Raw genomic sequence first — 18657 nt, 5'->3', positions numbered from 1 at the left:
GAATGCCAATGGTGTGATTATTTAATTTTCCATTGATCATGTGCATGATTCCTACAGGGTTATCCCTTAGATACCGCCGGCATTCCAAATGAAGATTATACACACGTCCATCAACCAATCAGAAAGGAGGAAGATAAGGTAACACTTTATTTTAATGGTTCACTATTACAGTGGCTCTGCCACATTAGGTACTGTACAGTGTAATGAACAGTGTAACAATGTTTAATACCATGTAATACCAGTGAAACACCATGTACCAATTTTATTCTTACATCATGTATTTGTGTGTAACTGATATTACATGGTATGAAATATTGTTACACTGGTATTACACTGGCATTAAGTGGTATTAAATATTGTTACACTGGTTATTACACTGTACCTAATGTGGTAGATCCACTGTAATAGTGAACCATTAATATAAAGTGTCACCGAAGATAACAGTAGGGAAACTGCGTCTGTCTGTCTGTCTGTCTGTCTGTCTGTCTGTGTCTCACCAAACCAGGTGGCGGCCTCTGAGGCGCTGAGGTTGAACTGGGACTCGAGGAACTTGGGTCCAAAAGTGGACATGCCGGCGATGAGGGTGGCCTCAGTGGCCCCGGCCAGGCACAGGAAGATGAAGGTGGAGTTCTTCAGCAGCAGCAACACAGACCTGACGGGATAGATTAGATTAGATTAGATTGGATTAGTTTTCACCACCATCACAAACAAGTTTACAGCCAACATAAACACACACATCCTCTCCGTGATGTATTATAGAGTAGTGGTTCTCATTATTATTTTATTATTATATCATATTATATTATATTGTATTATATTACATTACATTACATTACATTATATTAATAACAATTATTGGTTCTCTACCTCTTTTGAAGAAATGCCTCCCTTGACCTCATCATAAGCATGCCAACGCCCCCCTGACCTCATAAGCATGCCTACACCCGCTGACCTCCTCATAAGCATGGTAATGGCCCCCATGACCTCATCATAAGCACGCTAACTCCCCCGTGATATCATCGTAACCATACCAACACCCCCTGACCTCATCGAAGCATGCCAACGCCCCCCTGACCTTATCATAAGCATGCCAATACCCCCCACCCAACAGCATGTTGTTAAAGATTATTAAAAAAACAGCACAGGCCGATAATAATAATAACAATCACTTTCTGTATACTACTATTGAAAGTTCCAACTCCCATTGTCATTGTGACACAGCACTCCACAGCACACAAGTGAACACTGCACACAATTAAATTGCATTCATGCCTCCCCCGTGCAAGGGGTACCATGCTCAGGGTACCTCAGTCATGGAGGATGATGGGGGAGAGCACTAGTTAATCACTCCCCCCACCAACCTGGCGGGTCGGGAGTTGAACCGGCAACCTTTGGGCTACAAGTCTAACCGCTTACCCATGACTGCCCTGATTGATTGCCCTTGATTATGCTATATGATTATTACAGCTTTCTAGAATGATGTGAGAGCTTCCATTCACTTCGCATAGGCCTTACCCACACCTCCCTCTAGCTGCAAATCTGCAATATCATGCTGCTGGTGTTGTAATTACATCTGTAACAGTACTTCTACTAGGGCTGGGCGATATGGAAAAAAATAATAATCACGATATGGATTACTTTATATCACGATATATATCACGATATAGCACAATTACATACGTTTTCAGTTATTCTCTTTATTTACTCTTTATTTTTTCATGTCGTAATACAACCTTTCTTTAAAATTGATATTTTTATTGTTAATTTTACAGTTACATTAACTTATAGTGTGTATTGTGACAACATATAATGTAATTAAATGATATTCAATTGTATAAAATTGATAAAATTACTATCACGATATAAACGATATAGGAGAAAGGTCACGATATACACTTTTATATCACGATAACGATATATATCGTTATATTGCCCAGCCCTAACTTCTAATATTATTTCATACACCTCCGAATGTAATGTAAGGCTGTGATCCAAAGCACTGTACCTGGGCATGTCCTTGACTGTCTTCCCGAACTGTGGGTCAGATGCTTTGTTTTGACTACCGTCCTTAAGCTGGTGAGCTTCTGACACCCGCATGGCCACGTAGCGCTGAGAGCCTGTGGGGGAGAGAGACATGGAAATAATTGTAAATGCAAAATACTACACTGGAAACAGACATGTGCACATAGCAGGAAGTGGGAAGTAGGTCTGAAAATGGGGCTCTATTTGTATAACACTGAACATTGTGTTTAAGACTAAATGCCTGACTCTGTCTCCCTGTATGTGTAGATAATATCAGCTGAGATATAGAGCTTTTTTTTCTTAAAGCCCGCCTTACCTGCGCCAGAGACAAGCACCCCCATCCCCCCAACCTGTATTTGCCCTAAAACAATACATTCCAATGACTCTTGCTCAAGACATGAATCAATACCGTCATTGACCTTTACGTGGGACTCAAAATATGTTCTAATTTGGTTTTGATTTGACCAAATTAAAATGTTTAAAGATGGCCTCTCAACGTAATTTCATTAATATTGCTGTGTTCCCCATTGTTATTGAATGTGTTACGCGTTGGTCCTGTTTTAAAAAACGTTCCGGTTGCTTTGTTTCAAGCCGTTTTTGCAAGCTAGCAAGGTGGCTTGTGGAGAAACGAGAGGGTGTTCCGTGTTTCTCGTGGAAATGCGTCTCTGATTGGCTCACTCCTCCTGCTCTCGTGGAAATGCGTCTCTGATTGGCTCAGTCCTCCTGTTCTTGGAGAGAATGTAATGGGAAACAGTGTCGCCACTTCCCCGGGTGGTACTGCACTGTAGGGGCGCCAATGGAGGCGTGCAGGCTCCATTCAGGGCTGTGCTCTTTCGACAGCGACCCCTAGGCGAGCTGCAGGCACGGAGCAACCAGAGTGGGCTTGCTGTATGTACAAAGTATGAGGCTTTGTGCTGTGTGTGTACCTGAGAGTAGCAACCAGCTGATAGCTAAGCTAAGCTAGGTTTCGGGCCACCAGACATTGCTTGTTTTGAAAACAAGCAGAAAAAAATTACTCAACATGTTTTTAGAAAAATGGGTCGACATAAACCTTTGTGGGCAACGCCTTCTTTCGATGTGACGAAACACAGAAAGGCTTTCGTGATTCGCTCGTTTCTCTGCATTATTTATGTCAATTGGGAAACACCGGGAAAGACAGCCAGGCGAGGTGACGCACCGCTATGAGAGCCTTGCAAGTGAGTTTAACTTGGGGTGACCGTCCGATCTTCAAAAGGAGTGAGTAAAACAGTGTTTTATCGGAAGTTGGCCTTTAAATCAAGCAGAATTTTTGTCACAACCTCAACGCAACGTGTGTGTGTGTGTGTGTGTCGATTTGGTTAAAAAGCGTCTGCCAAATGCAATGTAATGGGAACCTGGTAGTTGGCGTGGGTAGCCCAGGATGGGCAGGGCGATCACCAGTGCTGCTGCACCTCCAGCCAGGAAGCCGATCCACCAGGCCCCCACCCACAGAGGATTCTCAGGGGTTAACTCCGTACTGAGGAGAGGAGAGGAGGGAGGAGAGGAGAGGATGAGGAGTGGAGAGGATGAGGAGTGGAGAGGAGAGGAGAGGAGAGGAGAGGAGAGGAGAGGAGAGGAGAGGAGAGGGGAGGAGAGGAGAGGGGAGAAGAGGAGGATGACAGCAGAGGAGAGGAGACGAGAGGAGAGGACAAGATAGGAGAGAGGAGGAAGATGCAACATTTTTGTAAGTAACATTTGGCCTCAAATCATGCCTTATGCCTTACAGGGCTCTTCACTAAATATCTGCCTGCCTATAATGACCTCCGTCTGCACATAGCTGTACCTTCCGCATTGTCAAAGGCACATAACCCTAGTTCCCACAATGTCTACTTGTAACTAAATTATAACATTTTTTACTACTGTGTGTAGGGTCCCTACGGTTAAAAATGGCTAATGACTATTAATAGTTGATATCAAGAGCAGAAATCTCATGAATGACCACTAGAGGGGGCTGATTAGCCAACCATGTCGGCAAGTCTCCTCTCATCGTTAGTTTTCCTGACAAAAGATCTTTATCATTTAAGACATGTTAAACAGTGATGGGTCATCTGTTGAAAAGGTGCAGGATTTAGAGGAGACTTCTAAACAAAAAGGACACAAATAAGCACACATCAGGTTTGTACAAAAAGGAGCCTGTGTACTGAAGTGGCAAGCTTTGGAAACCTTGTAGCCTGATGAAGGTCCAAAAGACCCACCTGACAGACCCACCTGAAGTGTGCATTTTTTCAATTTTTTTTTAGAAGACATGTTAAATGAAATATTTTTGTGTGCTTTCTATAGAAAAGTATGTGCATATAAACGAACCCTCTGGTACAGTACAATAACCATGATATTGAACAACCTCTATCAATTGATTTACATGTTTCCTGACAACTTTATGACACAGTAATCAGTCTGAAAGTATAAATACAATAAAACTATTGAACATTCACAAAGCTCATAACTGTTTTGCTGATAAGCATGCCACAAAAAAACATGTGCATGCCTAAAATTGAAACATTTCAACATTTTAAAAATGCTTTTTTTCTCCGTGCCACACCAATGTTTCCACCCAAAACTATGAAGGAGGAAACATCAAACAACTTTTTTAAACTGTAGAGAGCAGAGAGAGGGCTTAATACCACTGGCTTGATGTCCCAGTCCCAGTCAGAAAAATAAAGGACTTTTAAGTGAAGTGCCTCTGACCCTATCTGTGCTCTCTACATGTATTTCTCTGGACAACGATGAGCACCAAAAGTTACTTGGCAACCTACAGACGCAACTCTACCCCCGTCTCTCTTGCTCTACAACTTCTTTAAACTGTTGGTTTAAATGCGGTGTAGATAGGGACAGACCACTTCTGTGTGTGGCATTACTGATAGTACAGTGGTTAGTTCTGAGGAACTGAGAGCAGCTTTAAAAAAAAAAAAACCTCTAGTGTGGTACAACGACATCTAAAACGGTATACAGTTCTATTTTCTACCAGAGTTCTATTTTTGGCATCTCTTGCCTTTATTGGACAGGACTACCCGAGAGGAGACAGGGAAGTAAAGGAAGAGAGAGACAGGGGAGGACTGGGAAACAACCTCGCTAACACCTGTGTGGGGCCGTGAGGCAACTATCACCCTCCCAGCTAGTTGAGGTACGGCTGGGGCCTATACACATACCTGCTAACTCAGGAGGGTTGAAAAAGGTGACAAACTATCGCGACACCCCGCGACATAATCCTCATCCTCATAGCAGTTGTTCAGGTACTCAAAATCCGCCTGAAAGGGCAAAAGGTAAAAGTGACAGCGGAGACCGGAGACAGAGTGACCAGTGGTTCATTTCGTTTGTTGTGGAGTCGAGTGGGACATCTCGCGCCAATTCTATCTTGCGCGCAACTAGGTTATAACTTTGCAACTAGTTACGGAACGACCATTGACAGATTCAGATCCCGTCTTTCTGATACATTGGTCACGAGAGGGCAGTTGTAGACTTAGTAGAGAGGTTAAGACAAAAAAAAGGGCCTTTGACTTCAAGTCATGATGCAAAGGTCCCCTTTGGCATGGAAGTACCTTAGGGTCATACAAACAAATTTATCCTAAGACACAAGTGAGATCACTCTTTTTTTCGGAAATAAACACGTTTTTTCAAAATGGCCGCCAATGCATCGAAAAATTCTCTATAGAGTCTATAACTTTGCTTCTGTTACCGCTATGATGACAAACTTGGTGTCAAAGTATACATTTTTGGGGTCAAGGAATCCAATAAAATATGTCTCAAGTAAAGAAAAACAACAGTTTACCCATAACATGATAACTGGAGGTAAAATATGCGATTTTTTAATTAAAAAATGTGTTCCAAAAGCATATTGCGTTCATACGTTAGTTAAATACATATCAAATAAGTGTTCAATAAGTGTATTGTAGAGAGTAGGACAACAACAACTATGTTCACAGTTTGAGGTAGGCATGTCATTCCCACAATAGTGATTAAAACTCATAGCTTAGCGTCAAAATGGCTGCCAATGCATCGAAAATTCCCTATAGAGTCTATAACTTTGCTTCTGTTACCGCTATGATGACAAACTTGGTGTCAAAGTATACATTTTTGGGGTCAAGGAATTCAATAAAATATGTCTCAAATAAAGAAAAACAACAGTTTACCCATAAAATGATAATTGGAGGTAAAATATGCGATTTTTTAAATTAAAAAATGTGTGCCAAAAGCATATTGTGTTCATACGTTAGTTAAATACTTATCAAATAAGTGTTCAAATAGTGTATTGTAGAGAGTAGGACAACAACAACTATGTTCACAGTTTGAGGTAGGCATGCCATACCAACAATAGTGATTAAAACTCATAGCTTAGCGTCAAAATGGCCGCCAATGCATCGGAAATTCCCTATAGAGTCTATAACTTTGCTTGTTATCACTATGATGACAAACTTGGTCTCAAAGTATACATTTTTGGGGTCAAGGAATTCAATAAAATATGTATCAGGTAAAGAAATACAACACTTTACCCATAAAAGGATAATTGGAGGTAAAATATGCAATATTTTACATTTAAAAAATGTGTGACAAAAGCATATTGCGTTCATACATTACTAATAATTAAGTACATATGAAATAAGTGTCCAATTAGTGTATTGTAGAGAATAGTAGGACAACAACAACTATGTTCACAGATTGAAGTAGGCATGTCATACCTACAAGAGTGAGTAGCCCCTTAGTGCACGCCGTACCTCCTGAGGCACGCTGTAATATTCATTGAAAGTTAACTACTACAGTACTACACTACTATGACGGTGCACAGGGCCTTTAGTAATACATTACGACTTGGTCATTGCCATTCTGGTAATAGCTAATTTATAATGCCGTGTCTTAAGGGGTTAAAACTCATAGCTAACTCATAGTGTAAATGCATGACTAACACTTTCTATTTAGACATTACAGCACTATGGGAACATGAACCATGGCATCCACAGAGAGACATGCAAGGCAGCTTCTGCATGAAGCAATTGCAAGGTGCTTTACAATTAGTTTTACACTTGCTAATGTTCTGGCAAGTCCTTAGAAATAGTGGCAGCTGTAGTGTAGACAGGTGTTGGTGGATCATCTGCGGAATCTTGCTGCCATCCCCAAAGAGATGGTGAGACTGCTGCATGGTGTTTGGCAAGTCTATTGCCCCATACATGTCCACTCTAAAGAGAAACATGATTCGTGACACAAATGCCCTCCAATATTGTAAGGCACAGTTATATTATGTCCCTATGCAAAATTGCTTTACCTGAAAAGCTACTATCAGGAGGTGCTGATGGAGTGCATCACTGCTTGGTGACATGTGATCAGTCTTTTCTTTTGTGGAAGTAGAGGGATTAAAGTAACGTTAAAATATATTTCAAATGTTACCTACTATCAATTAGACAAGGATTTTCATTATCAATACTGATGCTGATTTCGCTTTTCATTGTGCATTATTATGAGCTTCGTTGATGACTTTTACAGGCTAGTCTCAGATGACGCAAGTAACGCCGGCGCAGTTTTAGCTGCAGAAAAGCTGTTCGGCTTGTGTTGATAATAATACATTTCTGGACTATTTACAAATTTCCAAATGCTTCGTTTTGTGGGCACAGACCATATTGTACTACTGTAGAAGTTTGGTGTCGTGATGTGATTTTTGTGGGGTAAGTTTGGAGATAATGTCCGGGATCCATGTGCGCTTGTGACAAGCTATCCGGAATAAACATCGAATAACCCGGTAACTCTGTTGATGTAAGCCTAAGGCAGAAAACACTTCGGGTGGACTACTAGATGGCTGTCACGGTTCAAATGGCATTAGGGTGAATCTTCTCCGAACCATCACTCTAAGGACTTTCATTGCATGCCAAGCAATTGTGGGGCTGGTATATGACTGTGAACAGTGGCAACATGTATGACTGAGATGGAGGGCATGAAGTAGCCTCCGTAAGGCTGGCATAATGTGCAGCCCATGAGATCCATTCTCCAGCTTCAAGGTTCTCTTTCAAAAGAATGTTTCTGACTCTCTCCTACCACTGGTAACCTTCTTCAATTACATTGATGAGAGGACAGGAGGCTGGATGAGGATCATGACTGTTGGTATTCAAGGCAGGAACATATAAGACCTCATCGGGTGGCAGAGACACATCTAGATCCTTGCTTGTGTGAAGTGGGAAGGATATCACATCCCCATTCCCCATTTTAGCTGGATCTAGGATATTGGCTGTCTGAGGAAAATTGCTGTTGAATGCTGATGCATGTTCCATGGAGGGCTGATGTTGCTGTCGTTGATGAAGGGTTATGGTCAATGTTGTCAATACCACCAGTTGTGAAGACACCCTTAACTGCCTGAAGTGGGGCCAGAACACCATTCTTTTACTTTTCTATCCAAGGCAAAGGTGGCAGCCCTCCTCAGTTCCTTTTTGTTGCCCACCTCACCACAGAAGGTGGTTCACATGATGGTGATGATGATGATGATGATGATGATGATGATGATGATGATGATGATGATGATGATGTGGGTGAAGTCTTGTTTGGTGGACTCATCAGTCATGCGCCGTGTTTTTACTGGGCAGTCAGGCTCTTCATGTTTTTTTCTTTCTTTTTCTTTCATCAAGCTTTTGCATACAACAGATGCTGTGTAACCCAGTAAATGGGTAGTGGACATGGAAAAGCATAATAGGGCCCCTTTCACTAACAAGTTTTTGGAGGAAGAGATAAGTAAAGTCACTCTGATGACAAAGTAGGCTACATGATCATTTACTTTGTGTGAAATGTCCTTATTTACCTCGATTTTACACTGTTCTTTTTCTTTACCTGAGACATATTTTATTTCCTTGACCCCAAAAATGTATACTTTGACACCAAGTTTGTCATCATAGCGGTAACAGAAGCAAAGTTATAGACTCTATAGGGAATTTTTGATGCATTGACGGCCATTTTGACGCTAAGCTATGAGTTTTAATCACTATTGTGGGTATAACATGCCTACCTCAAACTGTGAACATAGTTGTTGTTGTCCTCCTCGCTACAATACACTAATTGAACACTTATTTGATATGTATTTAAATAACGTACTAACGCAATATGCTTTTGTCACACATTTTTTAATTAAAAAATCACATATTTTACCTCCAATTATCATTTTATGGATAAACTGTTGTTTTTCTTTACTTGATACATATTTTATTGGATTCCTTGACCCCAAAAATGTATACTTTGACACCAAGTTTGTCATCATAGCGGTAACAGAAGCAAAGTTATAGACTCTATAGAGAATTTTTCGATGCATTGGCGGCCATTTTGACGCTAAGCTATGAGTTTTAATCACTATTGTGGGTATAACATGCCTACCTCAAACTGTGAACATAGTTGTTGTTGTCCTACTCTCTACAATACACTATTGAACACTTATTTGATATGTATTTAACTGAAGTACTAACGCAATACGCTTTTGTCACAATTTTTTTTATTAAAAAATCGCATATTTTACCTCCAATTATCATTTTATGGATAAACTGTTGTTTTTCTTTACTTGAGACATATTTTATTGGATTCCTTGACCACAAAAATGTATACTTTGACACCAAGTTTGTCATCGTAGCGGTAACAGAAGTAAAGTTATAGACTCTATAGAGAATTTTTCGATGCATTGGCGGCCATTTTGAAAAAACGTGTTTATTTCCGAAAAAAAGAGTGATCTCACTTGTGTCTTAGGATAAATTTATTTGTATGACCCCAAGGTACTTCCATGCCAAAGGGGACCTTTGCATCATGACTTGAAGTCAAAACTCACTTAACCTCCCTACTAAAAGACAAAAAAAAGATAAATAGAATGTCGCTCAACATTAATGACAATGTCTGTAGGCTACTAGGTCTCTGCCTACCCCCCCCCCCCCTCTCCAAAAAAAACTCTTCGGATCTACACGATTCACGTAAGTGACCTATTTTGGGATCAAAACGGCGAATTTCGCAGAAAGGTGACAAGTTTGCAGGTACAGTATGTATACAGAGTTCTTGAATGATGTACAGCACTAATGGCCCTGGATTTCAGCTTGGCAAGGCCGCAAAATGTTTCTCTAAATACTGTAAAATATTTGACCCACCTATACATATATCTTGCACTTGCTTTTTGCACTACTGTTTTATCATCAATATTGATCATATTCTTTTGAAGACTGACGATAAATTCCAAGCATACTGGGCCAATAACGCTGCCTGTGATTCTGATATACATACATACACAAGGTGGATATTTTAAATGTTCTCATTTTAATTAATATATATCTTGCATAACAATAAGGCCTTCTGTGGTAAAATCACAAGTTAATCAATTTATGATGATTTCAGCTTTTAACAGGGTGATGACCTTACTATATCACCACATGAAGTCCCTCTTCACCCCGATAACCTCTTGGAACCGTTCAGTGCAACTGGCCGAGCGCCAACACAATCAGGAAGATGGCGCAGCATCACTCACTCACTCTTTGCCTGTAACAACTCTGACCGACCGCTCTGCTGTCTTCAACCTAACGACCCCCGAGTTCAGAGCCAAGACAAGCAGGAAGAACTCACGTTTGGTCCGTCTCCGTATAGATGTTGAGGAAGAAGCCTCCGAGCAGGTAGCCAGCCGCCGGGCCAACAATGGCCGCCGTGTAGAAGATGCCTGGGAAGCGGAGAAAGGACGAGAATACAGAGAGGGGGAGGAGGGGGGGAGGAAGAAGAGAATGAGAGGAAGAGAGGGGGAGATAGAGAGAGATGAAGAAAGAAAGGTAGCGATAGAGGGAGATAGAGAGAGAGAACGAGAAGAAGAGAGAGTGAGAGAGAGAGGAAAATGGAGAAAGAAGGGTGGAGCGAGAGAGAGTGTGTGTGTGTGAGAGAGAGTGTTGGAGAGAGAAAGAAGAAGACAAAGAGGTTGTGAATGAGAGACAGAAGAGTAAGGGTGAAAACGAGGGTCAAATAGAGGTATTGATCGAGAGGGAAGGAAAGGAAGACAAAGGGACAGAAATAGAGAGAGAGAGAGAGAGAGAGAGAGAGAGAGAGAGAGAGAGAGAGAGAGGGAGAGAGAGAGAGGGAGGAAGAAAGGCAGAGGGAAGGTGAGAAGTGGTGAGACCCAGGCAGGTACAGTATGCCAGCAGGAGACATTCCACCACACTTGCCAAAACTCCACACAGGAGTAAACAATGACACAAACATGATGCTGCCATTGTTGGGACTTTGCTTATTGCTTATTGCCTTGCTGAGCAACAACAGTTCAGTATCCGATCAATAACACAGCGGCCTGTTGGCTCCTATTGGCTGCGGGATCACGCGACACATGGCCTGACTGGGGGTTTGATTGTCTGCTACGGCCTTTGATATACAGTGCGGGCGGTAGTACAGTGCAGTGAGCGGCCATTCACAGGCCTCTCTATTGATGTCTTGGGTGGAGATGCCGGGCCTTTCCTGATATGGAGGAAACATGAGGGAATATGGAGGGGTATGGATGGAGGGCCAAGAGGGTCAAAAACCCTCATGGTTCCGGGCCCTACAAATTAGTGACACTGTATAATGGCTGTTGGAAGAAGATTACTAAAGAATAGCCATAAGACACAACCTGTTATTATTGTGCAGCAGTGACCAAATCTGAAAGCATTAGTAATAATGCATGTCTGCCAAGGTTGTACAAGAAAAATGACAATATATACGGCAATACTGCTTTTCACAATATGTTACATCGATTCATAACATCAAAAATCAATCCTTCAGAAAATGATATTAAGTAAAAACACTGTTTGAATGGTTCACGAGCATCCACCACTACATAAACAACCTCCAGTCCTGTTGGTTTTCATTCAGTTGTGATGAGATGTAAGATTAGATTGAACACAGTCAGCAACTAGTAATTAAGCTTTATTTCTACACTTTTAGCCTACTGAAGCATGCTGACTATCGCAATGTATCACAATAAAAAATGTATCGTAATACTTTATGATAGTATTGTAGTGTGGCATGTGTATTGTGGTGCGTATCGTATCGCTAATTCCTTGCTAATTCCCACCCCTGATGTCTGCACTGTTGTTTTACTGTACTGTTGCAGTATCATTATTTCGGAGAACAATATGGCGCTTTACAAAGAGGACAGGTGTGCACTAAGGGGCTACAATGAAGAGAAAAGAAAACAACTGAATGAAAACAACAAGGTATTAGGAACATCAGAGACATAAATAACTGAAGTGGAGACCAAAATGGAAACAGGAACTGTGCTCAACAGACCAATCAGTGACTCACTCATCAAGATGGGATTTTATGAAGTAAAGGTCTTTCCAGAAACACACACACCCACAGACACACAGACACAGACACAGACACAGGCACACACACACACACACACACACACACACACACACACGCACGCACACGCACGCACACACACCACTCAATGGAACTATGAGGCCACTTCATTCTGCTGACAGATTGGCTGTCAGTATGAGCTGATACGTGTTCTAGTGTTGACTGTTCAAGCCACACCGGCCCCCTACAATTACTCAGAAAGCTGACAGACTAAATATAGGCCAACTCTCAAAGACGCCTTGAGAGGAAGTGTACTGTAAGTTTGTCTCTCTGACAAGCGTGGCCCTATCACTGGCTGACCACAGAAAGCTCAGGCCCCCTCATGTCACAGCCAGGCAAGCAAACTAGGCAATTGCCTAGAGCCCCCCCCCCCAGATGAAAGCTCTGTACTTTATTATTTATTATTTAGCTGATGCTTTTACCCAAAGCGACTTACAGATATTACAGGGTATTGGTTACAGTCCCTGGAGCAATGTGGGGTTAGGTGCCTTGCTCAACGACACTTCAGCCATGGGAGGAGGTGTTGGGTTAAGGGTGGGATTCGAACCGGCAACCCTCTTGGTTTTAAGTCCACCTCCCTAACCATTAGGCCACGACGGCCCCCCGACTATACTCGCATTTCAGTGACAGTAATGACAACTGCCCTAAATAAATTAAATGGCTGAAAAGTCACAACGATCAAAATCTCTCGAAGGTGGCCCTCCCCAATAGCTTTGATAAGGGGAGTTACAGTATATTTCCCAAATTGCAAAAGAACAAAATTCTGTTGTATCTAATATTATTATTACTTTATTATTATTATTATTAGTAGTAGTAGTAGTAGTAGTAGCAGCAGTAGTAGTAGTAGTAGTAGTAGTAGTAGTAGTAACAGCAGTAGGAGACAGCGATCACATTCTCATGAAGGGGGCCCTCAACAATAGTTTGAAGAGAAGAAACAGGGGGTAAGGGCCCCACGTCCCGCTTTGCCTAGGGCCACAAAATACCTTGACACGGCCCTTGCAAAAGCTCACTCACTCAACCCACCCACCTACTCAGACACAAAGTGCAAAGTGCACAAAGTGCACAAAGTGCAGCTCCTCAGCCCAATGCATCTTGTGTATATTTGAGTAAGGACCGCGACGAATGCTCATGATGACAATACAAGAGTCGTCCATTACCACCCCCTGCTCTCTTCCATCTTACTCAGTCTAAAAAGGGAAGCCCACAGCCTGTCATGAGTCACGTCAATGTTGATTAATTATATAGGCAATAGCCTCGCATAGACTTGTCAGGTGTTTGTGTATGTCTTTTTAAAGTTTTTTTGTGGCAAAGGCCTGATAAAAGATTTTTAAAAAGCTGAGTAAAGAGCCATTTGTTTGATAATACGTCACTGACCTCATCTTAAAGTAATGCTATGGAGGCTACGGAGTGCAGTGTGACTGACTGTCTTAATGGGAGTTTGGGAGTGGGCCACGTCTTCAAAGCGTTGTGTCAATATTATGGCATGGACTGGCTCCACTCTTTAAGTCAATTAAAAGGAGAAGAATGCTCCCTGTGTGTATTTACTGTACACACGCTATTAGGGTTCATCTCCTAAGCCAAACCTGCTCTTTGATGGTCTCAAATGTACACACAGTTGTTTTGCTCTCAGCATCCATTGCACTTGTCTTGTCATCGCTGACCTCACTTGGACAAAACACAAGGTGCTTTTGCATCAAAGAAAAGTACCTTTAGGGGAGTAAATCTGAGCCCTCCTGTCTGGATATTATCAAAGATCTTACAGTATATTCTACAACACTCTCAGCTGTTTCTACATGCACATATTGGCTTACCGGTATATTGCACGCGCGCACACACACACACACACACACACACACACAGTGTACATGCATGTATACGCAAAACAACTATGATAAATGGAGCTAGAGAATATCATAAAGTGAAAACCCTGTTTCTATGCTAAAGCTAGACTGCTCACCTATGTAGACATACTATACTGTACATTTGATGAGGGGAGGTACATTTGTAGATGTAGATTTTCAAAATTGCAAAAGAAAAAATCCTGTTGTATCTTATATTATTACCACTTTATTATAATTATCATTATTACTAGTAGTAGTTGTAGTAGTAGATTACACTTAGCTAACGCTTTTATTCAAAGAGACTTAGAGATATTATAGGGTATTGGTCACAGGCCTGGAGCAGGGTTCCCACTCTAATTCAGATATAAAATTCCATGATTTTCCATGACTTTCCAGACACGAAAAGCAGAATTTCCATGACCACTTGGGTAAAAAAAAAAAAGACGTAAATTATCTTCATCCCTAGAGCCGACGCAGAGCCACCGCCAGACTTCCGCGGGCTCATTGCATTCTAGAATGTTGCACATAACAGCGTGAAACCAAACAGTCTCTGGCAAAGCGTTTTAGGATAACCAGTAAGAAACAACGTTATACACCAAACAAAAAAGTTTCTGCTTTTACACAACTGTTAAGAAAATTCCATGATAGTTCATGACTGCATGCAAAATTGTACAATTCCATGACTTTCCATGACTGGAAAAACTTTTATGAAATTCCATGATATTCCAGAAATTCCATGACCCGTGGGAACCCTGTCAAGGGCACTTCAGTCATAGAGGGAGGAAGGGATTGGTAAGGGTGGAGACTGAACCCACAACCCTGTGATCTAAAGTCCAACTTCCTAGCCATTACACCATGTTTTCCCCAAGTGTATCTAAGGGTGGATTCCAATATGCAGACTTCCGTCCTCCCTTGCTCACTTGCCTGCTTGTGACCTCATGACGACAGAAAATTAATTCAATATCTTGCAAAAGCAAAATTCTAATAGCCTAGTAAACCCACCACCCGCAACCCGCCACCCGCTGGACGCCAAACATTTTTGGCTGGCGAGTGGGTCTAGCCTCGGATCGAAAACATTTTGAACACTATGCCCTGAGTCTGGCAAAACCAATCTCAACGCAGAGATTTGTTTTGGATCAAAGCGGGCGGGTTTTGAGGGAGTGACGACAAAGCTCCCAACACCGTTGGGAAAGCACATCAACGGCAAAGATCGCTGATTGGTCAGAGCGCCGGCACGGTTAGAAAAAACAACAGTTTGTTCTCATCAACAATCTTCGGATGTATCGTTCATCGGGGCCAGACTAAATTACACATCCAGTCTCACATTTAGGCTGGTTTATCAGGCTACAATTCTAATGTAATTTTCTCATTTGCAATTGGGATGGTGAATGAAAAACAGTCCCCAAAATGTGTTGTGCCTAGGCTGACAGCTGGGAAACTTTTTTTAAAGGCAAGGCAAGGCCACAAGCACAAGTGGAGGATGGGGAGTGTGCACATTGGAATGCACCCTAAGTGTATCTGAGCCTGACTACTCACCTATATAGACGGGTGCGTAGCTGGACTTGACGTTCTCGTCCAGGTAGGTGACGCCCAGCGTGTAGAGGGGCGTGGCGCCCACCCCGTGCAGGAACTGGCCCAGCATGAAGACGTAGCGGTAGGCAGAGAGGCCCGCCGAGCTACTGTCCTTACACGGCTCGCTGGCGTTCAGGGAACACAGACCGGTGCGCTCCAGCACGCTCACCTGGTACATATACATAGTGGTATAGTTAGTTACATTACAGCTGTTTGGTGTGTGTGTGTGTGTGTGTGTGTGTGTGTGTGTGTGTGTGTGTGTGTGTGTGTGTGTGTGTGTGTGTGTGTGTGTGTGTGTGTGTGTGTGTGTGGCGTTCAGGGAACACAGACCGGTGCGCTCCAGCACGTTCACCTGGTACATACATAGTGGTATACTTACATTACAGCTGTTTGGTGTGTGTGTGTGTGTGTGTGTGTGTGTGTGTGTGTGTGTGTGTGTGTGTGTGTGTGTGTGTGTGTGTGTGTGTGTGTGTGTGTGTGTGTGTGTGTGTGTGTGTGCACTCTTGGCATGGCTCACTGCCATCAGTAATCTCTTACTGCAGATAGGCCTATTCACTCATTGCTGAAAATACTCAACTAAATCATACCAACATTGCTATGACATTACTGAGAACCTTGAGTAACAGATTCAGACATGGTCATTACAATTTTGGTTACTGTAAGGTTATAACATAAGCTCTATGCAAAGGGGTTAAGCGAACACGGGGTGTATTGGGATATTGAGGTAACTTCTGGTAATTCAGGGATATTTTTGGTAATTGGTCTGTGGCAGTGGTGGAACAATTACACACAGAGCCCCAGGGCAAAACACTGATAGGGCCCCACATACGGCCTGCAAACTTCATAAAAGGGCCCCCACTACCAACACAGGAAGGCTCTGGGCCCAAGGCCAAATGCCCTGCTTGCCCTCCCTATAGCTCCGCCTCTGGTCAGTGCATGTGTGTGCATGACGTGCTGTTGTCCACTCACCTGGTAGGGCGGTGTTGTAAAGTGTGGCAGTGCGAACACAAGTGACCCAAGAGCCATGACGAGGACTCCCCAGCCCAGCCAGCGCGGCTTGTGACCCGTACCCCCAAAGTAGCTCACGAACGCCAGGCAAACACACGCTGCAATGTCATAGGAGCTGGCTATCAGACCGGCCTGAGGGAGGAAGAGGAAGGAGAATACATTGACATTTAACATTCACACACTTGTTTATTTTCTAACTCGGTGCATGCAGGGCCGCTGACAGATTTTGACCCCTCGCGGGTGCCGCCACAGCCAATTGCCTGATGGGCCCGCCCTTATGGCCACTGCTGCATGCACTTTCATCAGTCCTTTACACAAAAAGGACAGGCATAAACAAGCGGACAAGGCAATGCAAGTATCTTTCCCGTACTTAACGTATTGCGAATTGCCTCATGAAAGGCATTGGGCTGCCCTTTCAGGTCACGTGGAGAACATGAGTGTTTGTGATCCATCTTGGACCCCTTTCACAAAGATGCATTGGCCGGCGATCCCTTTCACAATTAACAACAATTTAACAACACGGTTATAATATTACAGAGAGTTGAAGCCACAGATTAAGACACCGTGATAACCATTTTGGTGACAATGAGGTTATGAAAGAGTCTCTGCAAGAAAGCTTCACTCTCAATGGGATTGTTCTTTCTGATTAAATGTTTCAATCATTGGACAATCACACATTGGCATTAATGGTGAGAGAGCTGGGGATGAGAGCAGCCTGAAGTGGTGGGCTGAGGTGTAGGGGTGAGGAGTAGACTGTGTCTGCATTTATGGTACATCTTGAACTGTGCTTTTCTCTTTTAACAATTTGCACTGTATTTTCTTTGTAGCCCATTAATGCACGCCGTACCTCCAGTGGCACGATGTAATAGTCATTGAAAGGTTAACTACCATAGTGCTACAATACTATGACATAGGCCTGTTATTTTCAGTGAAGCAGGTAAAACGTAGGTAATATAGCCCTAATATACAAATACATTTTGATTGATTGATTTGATCTCCCTCTCCAGGGAGCGCCCTACAAAAAAAAAAAATGTCCGCCATGATGCCATCCCCACCTGGTAGCTGCGGAGGTCGAAGCGCCTCTCGATGGAGGTGATGACGGTGTTGATGAAGCCGTTGATGATCATGCCCTGCAGGAAGGAGGCCACGCACAGGAAGAACAGCACCCAGCGCGGCGTGTTGAACGCCTGCACACAGCGCGGCGTCAGCGCCCCCCAGCCGCACACGTGCTCCGACGAGTCCGGCACAAACTTCACACCCTGCTCCGCCGTGTCCGCTAGTCCCGCCAGTCCCACCACCGCCGCCTCGTCCCCACCGCCGCCGCCCCCCGCAGTCCGACGGAGGCCCAGTGGCGCGAGGGCGTTTCCCGAGCCCCCAGAGGGGCTACCGGGGCTGGAGGCGACGGGGCTGTCATCCTGGGACTCCACGGGGCTCGGGGTGTCCAGCGTGGGGCCCAGGGGCCCATCATGCAGGTCCAGGAGCTCCTGCTTGGAGCTGAAGGAGGCGTCAGCATTCAGCAGGTTGGGCATGGCCCCCCCAGCAGGGCCTTGGATACACTGTGTGTGTGTTTGTTAGTGTGTGTGTGTGTGTGTGTGTGTGTGTGTGTGTGTGTGTGTGTGTGTGTGTGTGTGTGTGTGTGTGTGTGTGTTTGTTAGTGTGTGTGTGTGTGTGTGTGTGGTGTGTGTATGTGTGTGTGTGTGTGTGTGTGTGCAGAGGTGTGTCGGTGGTGAAAGCCTTTGAATGCCGCCGTTGCAGAATTCGTTATCCAAATCCAAGGATCACTAAAATGATGTCACCATTATACACCGGTCAGTCAGTATTCCTAAAAACCATAAGGGCCCCTTAGTGTGATTTTTCAGTGGCAGTCTGGTCTGTTGCA

At 43.4% G+C, this 18657-nt stretch overlaps 1 protein-coding gene across 1 annotated transcript in view; it reads right to left on the bottom strand.

Annotated features, from left to right (window-relative positions):
* Window positions 1-18376, bottom strand: part of slco4a1 (solute carrier organic anion transporter family, member 4A1) — a 68869-nt gene extending 50493 nt beyond the window's left edge. Inside the window, exons 1-7 of the mRNA XM_063208394.1 lie at window positions 17834-18376; window positions 16740-16910; window positions 15735-15939; window positions 10600-10690; window positions 3396-3517; window positions 2006-2117; window positions 498-652 (exon numbers count right to left, since the gene is read on the bottom strand). Of these exons, the coding sequence (XP_063064464.1) occupies window positions 498-652; window positions 2006-2117; window positions 3396-3517; window positions 10600-10690; window positions 15735-15939; window positions 16740-16910; window positions 17834-18307 (1330 nt within the window). The 5' untranslated portion in view covers window positions 18308-18376. The remainder of the gene's footprint in view (window positions 1-497; window positions 653-2005; window positions 2118-3395; window positions 3518-10599; window positions 10691-15734; window positions 15940-16739; window positions 16911-17833) is intronic.
* Window positions 18377-18657: the final 281 nt, after the last annotated feature.

This window comes from Engraulis encrasicolus, chromosome 10 (genome assembly GCF_034702125.1).
Source record: "Engraulis encrasicolus isolate BLACKSEA-1 chromosome 10, IST_EnEncr_1.0, whole genome shotgun sequence".
Lineage (NCBI taxonomy): Eukaryota > Metazoa > Chordata > Actinopteri > Clupeiformes > Engraulidae > Engraulis > Engraulis encrasicolus.
This window is presented reverse-complemented; position numbering and strand designations above follow the sequence as displayed.